This window comes from Scomber scombrus, chromosome 7 (assembly GCF_963691925.1).
Source record: "Scomber scombrus chromosome 7, fScoSco1.1, whole genome shotgun sequence".
In the NCBI taxonomy this organism is placed as follows: domain Eukaryota; kingdom Metazoa; phylum Chordata; class Actinopteri; order Scombriformes; family Scombridae; genus Scomber; species Scomber scombrus.
In genome coordinates, this window is record NC_084976.1 from 6,634,024 (window position 1) to 6,647,658 (window position 13,635).

Sequence of the window (13,635 nt, forward strand, 5' to 3'; positions counted from 1 at the left end):
GATGCAAAAAAGATCATTAAAAACTAGCAGAGGACAGTGATAAAAGTGTATTTAATTTATAATTAAAAATTATAAAATTTAAAAAAAAGATGTGAACTGGCATTGCATAATCAAATATACAGTTTTCCAACAGAATCGCTGCATCAATCATTACATAATAAATTCTACTGTCTGGCTGTGAGGCCTCTACAGAGCTAATGTGTGCGTGTCTGTGTGTGAGATTCATTCCGAATGTGGCGAGTCTCTGTGTGTGTGTGTGTGTGTGTGTGTGTGTGTGTGTGTGTGTGTGTGTGTGTGTGTGTGTGTGTGTGTGTGTGTGTGTGTGTGTGTGTGTGTGTGTGTGTGTGTGTGTGTGTGTGTGTGGTGGACAAACACATGGCGGTGGCGTTTGTTTATAGAAAGCACTGGACGGTTGGAGTTTTTTTGGCCACACAAAGGCGTATTAGAAGGACCGGGGTTAGGCGGCGTGCACGTGTTTGAGTCACCAGCTTGCACCTGCTCCGACCAGCTGAGTCTTGAATGAGCAGAACACGGACAGACACACAAACACACACACACACACACACACACACACACACACACACATATACACACACACACGCAAGGGGAAGAGGAGATTAGAGCGCCCTGTGTAAACTACCGCTAGTAAATACAGCAGCTCTCACACACACACACACACACACACAGAGCAGCATTTGGGGAGGGAGAGAGCGAGGGAAGGGGGGTTATTAACAAGTTATTTTATTGCTTTGATTTTATTCTGTTCTTTTTCTTTGTTTGGGAAGCAATTCTTATTCCCATGGATCTCATGACCTTAATTTAGATTATTAGAAAGTAACATGACTCAATTGTATATGCAATACACAAATTACTTTTCCATTGAGTTTCCCTTTCAACCACCAGGTCAATCTGGGACGAAATCCTAACAAGGGTTTGTGCTGTAATGTGCTGTAATCCAGGGTGATTCTAACTTTACTCAAATTGTGTCCTGCATTTAAAAAAAAGCTTCAATAACTTCTTCCTTAGTTGCAGTAAACACCCACTAAAGCTGGTGTGTTATGGCTGTTTTGTTAACAGTGTTAGGTGAGGCCTGGCCAAGCACACAAATAAGGCAGGTCAGACTGGACTAGCAGGAATAGTTCTCCTCTGTCCAAATTTAAAACCAACACATTTCTGTTTGTGTACAGATGAAACACACAAGGTTAACATGTTAACTAGTGATCTTTAGAGGGGCTTAACAAGACAGGAAGCAGGAGGAAACAGCCAGCCTGGACCTGTCCTAAGTTAAAACTTCACCTATCAGCACCTATATCTTGTTTGTTTAATCTGTAGTCAAACAGAGATGTAAAGGTCCATGCTGCGAACTGAGACTAGCTCTCTCCTCCTGCTTCCTGTTTTATTTATATTTGTATGTATTTTAATTAGTCTCTTTCTCTTTTCTGTCTCATCTCTTTCTCTCTCTCCTTTTTTTGCATTGCAATGTGGATTGGAAAAGACAAATTTGAGTGTAACAACATCAAGAGTAGGATGGCTAGAAAGGCTCCAGTCATTTCAGTATGCACTCAATTTAGAACACTGTTTATGAATGGTGTTGCACCGCCTCTCGTCTACCAATCAAATCAATGCACATTTCTATCACCACTCAGCATGGAGTTGACCTGAATGTGGACTTGGTTTGAAGGTATGGTTACTATGGTTGTACTTAATTAATACTTAATTTAGGACTTTTCAGCTTTATCGCCCAGTTTAAAACATTTATTAGAAAAGTAATTACATTACTTCAATGAATAATTAAAATAGTTACTTTACTTATTACATTATAACTAGTAATCTGTAACCCATCACATTTCTAAAGTAACCTTCTCAGCACTGCTTACTCTTCATTTAGCTTGTACAAAGCTGCTGCTGAAACTGAACAACAAGCTAATAAGTGAGCATGCAAACAACACTAGCTGCTTTACAAGAGGTGTGTTAATCAAAATCAGATAACTGGGACAAATGCTGCTGATTTAGCTTATTACTGAAAACACTGGCCTGTGCACGTGTTAAACAATAAATACAACAGTACAAACTGTGATGACACACAGCAAACAGTTATAATCAGCAATAATTACACTCATCAAATTAAGTCAGTTCATAGTAAGGGATTTAAATTAAAGAGTTTCTTTATTAATGGAACTATTTATTTAAGATACTACACTCTCATCAGCTCTGTTGATTAACTGACATTCATTTACTCTCTACACTTGTGGAGGTCTTTTGTCTTATAGGTGGTCAGAATCTGTCCTTTAAGCCTCTTTGTGTTGCTGCCTGGCTTTCCTGGACGCCCAAATGACCGTAGGCCTCGCTGCCTCTTTAGATGCCTGGCTGCTTGCCGGCCACTGCAGAAAGCTGAATGTCTCTACTATTTATAGTCCAAGTAACAGCATGAGGGTTCTCACTCTTTGAGAGCAATCAGCTTGAGATGACCCAGTGCCACGTTCCACCTTTAGTAACCGGCCATTCAGGAATTAGACAGCCTTCCTCTCTTTCACTTTCTCTATGCAAGGTATCTCTGTTTATCTCTATCAACAAATACAGACGGCATCGCTAAATTAGACGGCAGAGGTGACACGTTTTCAGGTTTGTGCTCCAATTTGAGATTAAGCCAGGCGTTTTCGCTGATTCGCACATCTTCCGCAGAGAGGGAACTAACCGGTGAAATCACCTTGTGTGGTCTGGTCGGAACAAAAACCTGGACAATCTGGGTCCTCCGGGGCACGTGGTTAGAGACCTCTGCTGTACAGAGCGGAGAGGTGTCTTTTCTCTGACCTTTCAGGGTTCAACAATCATAAAACAAACCCTGAGGGAATGTCACAGAGGATAAAAAAAGCCACCACACCTCTCTGGTAGTAACTCTCCACACTGACACATCACCTGTCCTACAACACATACAGTATTTCCTATTTTCTCTTCTCAATTAGTGTCTGTAGTGTGTCATTACTGTGTTGTGCTGAATTTGTCTCTGCTGTATTTTCACACCACCCCGGGGGGTTTCTGAGAGATACATTTAACATCAACGCTGCCAGCTACTCTATAGCAGGCACATATGTTCCTCAGAAGCACTAGGCTTCCCTCAGAGGGTCAGATGCTGTATATCTTCCTCTACATTGACTCTACCCAGGGTGGATGGGCAATAAAAGTGATAAAGTGCCCCCTTCTTGACCCCGCTTTCGCTTTCACCTCACAATTCTTCTCCCTCCTAAGCTGGAACTACTTTTCACAATTTCTATTTATCTCCTTCTTTCCTTTGTTTTTACCCCTCTGTAAAGTACTATTCGGCTCTGTCCGTTATCTCTATTGCACTGTGTTGCTTTCATTCAGGCTACTCTTGCACAGCATGCTGTGAGGCTTATGTAACAACAGGCCAGATGTTCTAGTAGTGGAGCTGTACTTGGGTTCTGTTCAGACTGTCCAGGATCACTAGTTGCTAATGTTGCATTCACAGATTTGTTTTAGCCATGCTAGTGGCGTACTAAGAATGGCGACGTGATTCAGTCGTTCCTGCAAAACTAATTACAGTCTCATCAGCCTCAGCTGTGTTTAGCATTAACTAGCAAATGTTCCCATGCTAACATGTTGTGCACACACACATCAGCATATTAGCACTGTCATCATGAGCATATTGGCATACTGATGTTACCATTTAGTTCAAAACACAACATTATGCCAACAAAGCGTAGTTGTACAATTTTGTTAACATACTGCATCAAAGTCTCCTATTTTTATACATTTATACATGCAAGATGAAGCATAACAACACCAAAATGAGCTACTGCTGTTCCATGTCTGCTTTTTCTATACTGTATTTACCAGATATCTCAATAAAATGCTCTGATACAATTGCTTGAGGCTCCGTTGACTAATTATTTAACACATACAGTGAAAAGGGATCATCATGTACTGCAGTGTACACTGTATTATGCATTACAATAAATACACAACATCCCTTACGTACCAGTTACTGCAACCTACTTCTCATTCTAAAACATTTTTCTACTGTCATGTTTTGCCAAGGGCATTTCAAATTGCACAGCCAGGGGCAGGAAAATCCCTTCAAAATTTGCTTGAGGGATAAGAGCCCAAAAGATAATAAAACCTATGCTGACGAATGCAGATGTTATTTAGAACAAAGCCTGAGAGACAATAGAGGCTGATGCTGTGCTGTGCCACGCAGGAGAATAGCAGGCTATGGGAGATGGCAGGCTGATTGCTCTGTCAATGGGGACTGAGGCTGTCATATCAGCAACGGGACCCGATAGCATCTCAGACGTCAATGTCTCTCCTCTCATTTTCTCTCTGATGTTCTGCTCTCCTTTCCTGTCCTCTCCTCTCCTCTCACCCCTCGTCCCTTCTCATTTCCTCTCCTCTCTCCTATCCTAACCTGGCCTACACTCTCCTCTTACCCTACCCTCCTATATACTTTCCTATCCCATTCTAACTTATCCTCTTTTTGTCCTCTCCTTTCCTATCTCCCCCTGAGCCTAAACCTTGTTAGGTCCTCAACAGAACATAAAACATAATCAGTAGACATTGACACAAAGGACAAAGCCTGATATAGCTTATTCCTCTGTCACAGATACGTTGTTATCCAAAAACTCACATAAATGAGCCACTTAGTTGCAGTGACATCTTCCTTCATTTTGATGAACATGGGTCACTGCAATTTATTATGAGCCCATGCTACATGCTCACAAGTGCACCATGTGTATTAATAGTACCCAACAATCATCCATGTTTGAGAAAGGTTGCTTGAAACTAGTGTCCTGCTGCTTTTTAGTTGCAGAAATCAATACTTTTTTATGATCAATGGGCCAAATGACTATGTGTAACCAAAGAGGAGTTTCAAGCAGTGACCGACACACAAAGAATTATGACCGAGCCAGCAGTTCCTTTTAAGCGCTACATATAATTTTAGCATCTTTCAGCTCTTTGTTTTGGTTTCACAGCTCTCGTCAACTTGCCTACGCAGCTGTTTTCAGCAAAAAAATATCTTTGATAAAGTGACACTACACATTACATACCCAGTACCAAATGGCTTAAAGTTAGTGGCTAACTGGTGAACATAGGGGGAGCATTTACCAGCTAAAGACAAATATATTTTTCTCAGAAGTAGGTGAAGACCACAGTAGTTGAGGAAAGGGAATTATACACTTGGTCAGGTGGACAGAAACCTGACTCAAAATGAATGCTAACATTGCTCCATGTCTGCTAGATGTGTTGCTAATGTGCTAGCTAACATATTAGCCATTAAGCAATTTTATATGTCTATAATATGTCAAATATGTATGCAATGTTCTGCTGGGAACCAATAAAAACTGATTAAGGAGCTAAGAGATGTGTAAATAGACAACCGCTAGCTAACACATTAGCCACCTAGCAACTTCATGAGGTTAAAATATGTCAAACATGTATGCAATGTTCAGCTTGGGACCAAGAAAAAACTGATTAATCATGCTTTAATCAGGCTTATCTTTTAAGTCAACTTTTATCTGAATATATTTTATGATAAAAGTAACATTTAGGCTACTGTGATGTAGCCAAAGGAAACATGTAGCATAATTAGCATTAACAGCCTTGTAGCCATCTTGCAACATATGTAGGATAAAATAGAATGAAAGACAAATGTATAATAAAAAGACACAGACAATGGGGGGTAGAGGCATTAACAGCTATAAAAGAATAATGGCTGAAACTTAAAGGGTAGGTAAAAAATTAAAAAAAAAAAAAAAAAAGGTAGAGGGACATGAGAGCACTAAAGCACCTCAACACTAGAGTAATGCAACTTTACACCCACAACAGCACAGCTTATGAGCAGCTTGTCAATATATTATATATCACTGTAATGATGGCAATTGTGTTCCAACCAGATTTCCTATCCAGCTGAGCCAAACTACTTGACAATGTGCCAACCTTCCATAACCAAAACACATTGTTACTTTAATTAGCATGATGATGTATTCATTTGGCGTGCGTTCTGCTTTATAGAGTCAAGACAGCATCCCTACTTTCACTTTTTCTCCCTATTTCTCACTCTCCTCTCCCTTGGGGAAAGTGATGGGGGGATGGGAGTCTGTGGAACGCTCATGACAGAATCTGCTCTTTGCATGGGAAGGCGTGTAAGCATGGGTGAGTGAGCTGAGGGGAGAAGAGAAAGGCAGTGTGTGTGTGTGTGTGTGTGTGTGTGTGTGTGTGTGTGTGTGTGTGTGTGTGTGTGTGTGTGTGTGTGTGTGTCTGTGTGTGTGTGTGTGTCTGTGTGTGTGTGTGTGTGTATATGTACTGTATATTGTCCAGTGGGAAGCTTCTGAGCATTGCCTCGCCTCATTTCACAACCATAGGTCTATCTCCCTCTCTCAATTGTTTTTTTTTCCTTTTCCCAAATTCAAATATGCTTTATTGGCACAAACATAATCAAGAAAGTTTTCATTGCGGCATTATAATTCATACTATAAGAATACTAGAGTATTTTGTCATTGTCAGGCAGGAACCTTGTATATCCATATTTAGTCTTTTTTTTTTTACTTTCATAAATCAATGCTATTGGTCACCCTTTACATCTGTTTGCAGGTTTTACAAATTTAATCAATTAAATGTATTAAAAAGAGCTTGTGACTAAATCACATTGGATTTTTTTCCATTTCCTGAAAAGTAACAGTTTTGGACATAAAAGGTTTGCCGCCAGCAGCAATGATTGTATTATTATGCTATATACACTACAAAATATTATATAGAACATACTATATAATATAGTTACAAACAGATTTTGAGGGGGCTCAATATAGTTCCATGTATTTGCTTGGGTCTGAGAGTGTGTTCTGAGTGAATTCTTTGTATTTTGATACAGAACTAAATTCCTCAGTCTTTGTTACAATGTTGCTCTGTCTCTCGCTCTTGTTTGCCAAACTGACACAGGCTGCCAGGTTTTTGCCTGTGTCCACCAGTCTCAATGTCCTAGTTGTAGCCGCTGTGTGTTCGCCCGGATAATCTGCCACTTAGTACTACCTGTGCAGAGCTAAAAAAGCATTGAAGTTTACTTCAAAAGGTAGGATTGTAGGTTGGGAATAAGCAAAGCTCAGGCCTCTCTAACATATGTGTGTGTTTGTGAGAGAGCACCACTCTACCCACTGCTGCTCTCTTTCAGATGGGCTGAGATCCTATAGCCTCCAGGGACACAGGGCCTCTCTGTAGCTCTGACCCCAGCTGGTACGCAGAGCTCTCTAGCACTATCAGATGAATGACCAGGATGGAGAGGGTGGAGGGGGTGAGGTTAGTGAGTGTGCATGTGTGGTGGGGAAAGAGGGGCGGGTGGGGGTAACAGAAAAAGGAAATGGGATGTAATCAATCAAAGCTAATTCTAGGTCAATGCTCTTCATGTTGAACACACACTCTCTCTCACACACACACACACACCAACCCAAGGCACCTCTCACCATAACTGTTACATGCTAACCAGGAATGTCATAATAATCCCTAACTCATTGTAAAGAAAATTGATAGTTCCATTAATTGTGAAATGTAGTGTAATAGTATTAACGGTGTCATTCTGTATATAGTTACAGTATAAACATGTTACTGTACTGTGCTGAAATTAAAGAGACACTTGACTAATTCTACACATCCAGATCAGCTCTCTCATCACAAGAGTTCTACTGATGTTAAGAAAATGGTTGTGTTATGTCTTCTGTGGCTCCCCGTATCTAAATAAATTACTGCGGTGATGTCATCGAGGTTTCAACTCGGGCTTAGAGTCTACAACTGTTTCACAGAGAGCTGACATTAAAAACTGGGGCATGGAGTTTGAAAGACAGGAGTTCTTACAAGACATGGTGGGTCTAAAAAAAAAGAAAGAAAGAAAGAAAGAAAGAAAGATGCTATCGAGTTGCATGACAGGACTTCTGGACACAATGCTTTTGGAGCTTGATCCATATTAGAGACTAAAAGTCAGCATATCTCAACCTCTCCTGCTTCAATTTTGGCTTTTTTTTTTCTTCTTTTAAATCTGTTTCTCGCAGTCCCCAGATTCAAATAACACTAATAAAAAAATGAATGGAGTGTCCCTTTAATTTCACCAACTCATTCAACAACTATTATAGTTAGAATTCACTACATTCTTAGTGGAGCTGTCAATTTACAGTGGTTGTCATGAAACAATTACAGTGAACATTGATAGATAATAATACTGACAACCTGAATGAAAACAGTGAGGCAATAACACACTTTCCACGATGATCTTAAATGTAGGTTCTGACTAAATGTTCACCTCTTAGATAAAACATCCTAAAAAAAACCTCATGGTCTCAGCTTATAGGAAACACTGGAGGCACTGGGGTCATCCTTTGTCTTTGTGTCTCCTGAAACAAAAAATGGGGGGTGCCAAACTAGATGGCAGAGCAGCAGACACCTCAGAGCCCTGGAATAGCTCAGTGGGAATCCCTCCTACAAGGCAGCCAGTATAATTAGCACTGTCAAAGGAGGTCCCTGAGCAAATGACACAGCCCCCCCCTCACCACCACCACCACCCATCCATGAGCACAACACGGTCAGGAAGAAAGAGGAGGGAATTTACTGGGACGTTAGTAAAAAGCAAAACATGAGACTCTTTACTTAAATTAGTCATAGCTTCACGCTATGGTAATGAGCATCTAAAGGTTATAGTTGAACAGTCTTTGTGTGGTGGGAAAGAACGCGCATGTATGCTCACATACCAGCTCATGCCTTCATAATACAGGTAACGCTATATGGAGCGAGAGAAACAGAAGGGGTGACAAAGAGAGCGGAGAGGTGTGACAGAGAAAGTCAGAGTTAGGGTGGAGAGCATCACCACTACCACCCCTTCCCAACACCAACCCATATTTTACTCATAGCCACCAAACAGAACCAGGAAGCAGCCCTGGAGGACCGGAGGAGCAGGGAGAAAAGGAGAAGTGGAGCCCCAGGCATTCTGTGGGTCACCCCATCGTAGGCAGCTGATGCCTGGCCTAAAGGATACTCTGTGTCTGGGTGGGGAGAGGGGTGGGTGGGGGTCCCTTAACCATCATTACTGTACTGCTCAGAGACTCACTGATGCATGGAAAGCCGAGCTAGCTGATAGCTAGCCGACTCTGTTTAATGGAACGAATGCACCTGGAGAGATGCTGAACTAGTGCCGACTCTGTGTGATTACAAAATGCTGAGATTCTGAACTACTGTACATGTACTTTCATGTCTGCAGCTTACATGAGCTTTCTAGGTTACGATTCTAATACTGAACAATGTTAATGGTTTTCAGTGTGGTGTGCAGCATATGGACGTCTGATTGGTGCAGCACTTCTCCTACATGCAGACCCACATACACAGGCCTGCTAAAGAATGAGCGCGCTAAGAGAGAGGGAGTAGCTAATTACATGCAAGTCAGCAGCACTGGATTTCCATCCACGCTCTCTGTAGCACCTCCAGTGAGATGACAGCAAGTTGGCAAGCCCTGCAGCTGGAGGCTTCTCTCTCTCTTTCTCTCTCTCTCTCTCTCTCTGTCTTCTCCATCCCTCCATCCTCCCAGGATTCCCTCTGTTAGATTACACACTTCAATGTTCAAACTGCCACTTTCCCGAAAAGCCATCCAAGCTGCTGTGGGATTGGACCGTGACTGCGACAGCGCAGATGCACAGTCTATAGGGTTGGGTATGTTGCGGTGTGGGTGTTTTGTTTCCAACACTGCTGGAAATGCTACAAACCGTCCAATGACAAGTTAATCCGCTGCGGTTGTACCTACGCCAGGGCTGAGCATATTAACACTGCTTTAGGATATGTTGCGCTCGTGTGATTCATAAGGTATAGAAAGTGGGGATTTACTGTTTTGATGACTCATGATGAGTCACCTTGTGCGTATAGACAGAACACAGTAAGACTAACCAATATCCTGTACGATATATTGAACAAAAACTTTACTATGAGACCAAGAGCTCTCCTGCACACTTCTCTGACTGATCTGAATCTTTCAACTAACACGACACAATGTTAACTCCATATCTTTCCTCTGCTGTCATATGTGTCTGCAGTATAGCCCTGCTGGTGAGATGAAATCCCAGGTAACTAAGTCATATTGGAAACATAATTCTCGTGCAAATTAGCACGCAAGAAATCGACACAGAAGACTTTTTTACCCCCCTCCGCACCCCATCAAACGTCTTGCATGACTTCAGCTTGTGTGGCCTGCAATCAGTTACCTAATGTTACAGTGAGACAGTCAGTAAGTCAGTCAGTCAGTCAGTCATGTGCCTTGCAAAGAACAGCCTCTTCTGCCCATGCTCAGTCATGACACAGCTTTGACATCACTGTCAGACTAAGAGTGACTAAAACTGACAATCCCCTTTACCTCAGAGAAAGAGAAATAGGAAAAACACTCAGCTATTAGGGAGGAAGGGGAACATGGGGGGGGGAGCAGTATTAAAGGGGGGAAGGGGAAAGGCAGAAAAGGCCTGGATGATTCACACAGCTGAGGTAGCCGTGTCTTGGAGTACATGAGTCATGTTTATCGTGCAGCAGCACTAGGTAGGGATTGCACAACTTTCTCTCCATTAGGAATGCTGCCGTAGTGCAAACATTTACCTGATGATGGAAAACAACCGCTCTAATGCCTCCTAAAAGCTCCCAGTGATAGAGCTGCACGCCTCTCACACTGGTGTCATCGGCCACGCTGGGAGGCGACAGCACCGGTAAAGTTGCCAGAGATCTCTAACAGAGATTTGTATAGATTTACTCATCAGTTACAATGGGTACAACAACCTATATAAGGAAGTATTAATGTTGCACTAAAATATAAAAAGTAAAAGAGAAAGTAGCCTGCATTGCTGTAAAAGATCAGCTTGTATCTACATGCAAGCGTGCAAGCATGTGCATCATTTTCATTGAAGAAGATTAACACAAATGAAAAAAATGAAAAAAAATCAACAGGATGGAAACATTTAAAGCCATTGCCCTGAAATCCCTCTCTCCTCATTAGCCTGGAAGGTCAAATCATTTGTTTAATTAACAATACATCAAGTGAGTGTGTTTTTATAACTGGGGCTGAATGTAATATTCCACCATAAAGCAGAGTTATGGCTCACATAGTAAAGGTTACAGGGATGGCGGTGGAAATACTCCGGTCCACCTTAAAAACTAAAACCCTACAGTGGACAGCGCCGTGGTGCTGAACCGCTCTGAGCGACATCTGTACACAAGAGGAGCAGGGGGAGGGAGAGAGAGGGAGAGAGAGAGAGAGGGAAAAGGGGTGGAGGGGGGCAGGATTTCTACCGAGACTTTAGCGTTGAAATCACACACACACACCCTAGCGTGCGCCATCGCCACAAAGGACACCTTAAATGATCTTTCCAGTGTCATATTGTGTAATCTCGGTGACGTTCGTGGGGAAAGGTTAAGCCATTTGGCGTGCATTTTACGTGAAAAATGGCGCCCGTTGCTGCTAACCCAACCCATCATAGTACAGCTGTACAACAAAAGTGGGGGGAAAGAGGCTAGAGAGCATGCCGCATTACAGACACCATACACCGCTGTTATAATGAAAAAGTAGGCTGTTTTCTAAAAAGAAAAGAAAAGAAAAAAAAGAGGGGGGGTCGAGAGCAATCGAGGGAAAGATTCACCTCACCTTCGGCCCCATCGGCTACTCGACTATTTAAGCTGTGGCATGGATGTGAAGAGGCAACATGAGCCACTAGTATCTCACAGAGCCACTCTTATAGAGATCAACACGGTAATAATAACCCAGCAAACACCAGGGGTTAGTTATATGACAGTAGCATCAGCAGCTGCACACTGACACCACTCTAAATACTAAGAAACAATCAACAAAAACGCCGCTTCTTACTTTAACATCGTCTGTTCCTTCGCTTCCTCCTTCTTCTGTCGGTCCATGACACCGAGGATGATCTTCCTCTCATCCTCGGTGAGGTGGCTGAGGTCCGGCATCTCCGGCATCTCCGGCATGGCGCCGGCCGCTGAGGCAGCAGCAGCAGCAGGGCCAGCGCCGCCCCGGGGCCCTTGTGGAGCAGACATCTTTTTACACACAGTGGCTAAAAAACGAGAAAAGGACCGTCAACCAGCAGCATTTCTCTCTTTTCATTTAAATGATTGGTAACATTTCATGCTGTCAAAAATGGTCAAAGTGGTGGTCGGGATGTTGCTGGAGACACCGTGGCTACAGACGGCATGACATCTTAGTTAGGGAGTATCATGCACACACACTGTGCTGCAGAAATAAGCGTCAAAATATCAATTACAGGCTTCATCCTCATCTATTTAATGCTCATGATGGGGTTTGCAAATTCGCTGCAGCCCACTGAGCGGTGCCTGCAAACGCTGGGGCTCGCTATATCTAAGCTGTTGCAGGCTGAAATTTACACATGAACATTTGTGACACAGAAAACACTCAAGATTAGAAATGGATGCCCTTTAAAAAAAGAAGAAGAAGCAAAGAGCAAAAGGCTGGAGGCTGCAACCTTCAGGTAGTATTCCCAACACAAGCCTCCATCCATCCAGGGATGAAAAAAGTAGGAGGAAAGAGGCTACAGAGGATTACAAAAACAACAACTCTTGCCTTTTATTTCGCAGTCATGTTAAATCCTGTCTAACCCATCGCTGCCATCCTTTAGAGAGGTTGCACTCGCATGCTGGAATAAAAGATGCCAGGTCCGTCCTTGTTTGTTTTCCTTTGGAGTCCTTAACCCTCCTCTGTCACTCCGCTTAGCTCGCTTTCCTCCAGGTTGGTAATTCTTGGAGATTTCTTAAATGCACAAAAATGGATGCAATGAGAGGAGGAGAGAGAGAGAGAGGGAGAGAGATAGAGAGAGAGAGGGGGGAGAGAGAGAGAGAGAGAGAGAGAGAGAGTGAGGGGAAAAAAATCCAGATAGGAAGAAGAGGCGGAGCGATGGAAACACGTAGAAGAATAAAGCCGAGAGGACGCGCTTGGATGTTCATTGACAGCAGGCAGATAGCAGGCGCAAAAACGCGGACTGGAGGGGCTGTGTAAAGCTGGAGCAGCACTGTGGAGCTGCCTGCCTGCCAGGAAAGGTTTCATGCATATTTCATAACAAGATCATGAGCGCTGTGAGAGGGGGGGAATGTGAAGTGGAGAGATAAATACTGAATATGACTGTAACTGCAGGTGCTACTGTGGTTCCGGTGTTTGGTGACCCGTCAGAGTCTGTGACCTGCAGTGATGGAAGAAGCACTGATATTCTTAATTAAAAAGTATCATACTACAATGTGACAATAATCTATTACATGTGAAATTCCTGCATTTAAAATACTCAAGTGAGATTAGGCTAGTTTACTTGAGTATTTTAGGTAAATACAGCTGGTAAATACCTCTATACTTTTACATAAGTAGGATTTTAAATGCAGGATTTTTACACTGTACCATTGATACTTTTATTTAAAGGATCACAAAATCTGATGGGGCACCAAATAGGTTGTAACACCGGTCAGTGCTGTGTTTTAGTGCAGTGTACATTACACAGTGGCTTTGTTGCCAGGTGATGTGAGAAATTCGGTGATGATGCATAGAAGAAAACTGAGCTCTAACAGTTGCACAATGTCTATCAGCTGTGTTGATGCACTTGA

General features: G+C 42.5%; 1 protein-coding gene across 2 annotated transcripts in view; it reads right to left on the bottom strand.

Annotated features, from left to right (window-relative positions):
* The window catches only part of rims2a (regulating synaptic membrane exocytosis 2a), a 145,239-nt gene extending 133,170 nt beyond the window's left edge, over positions 1 to 12,069 (bottom strand). For both annotated transcript variants that reach the window (XM_062423016.1, XM_062423014.1), the window contains exon 1: positions 11,882 to 12,069. In XM_062423016.1, coding sequence (XP_062279000.1) covers positions 11,882 to 12,069 — 188 coding nt within the window. The remainder of the gene's footprint in view (positions 1 to 11,881) is intronic.
* Positions 12,070 to 13,635: the final 1,566 nt, after the last annotated feature.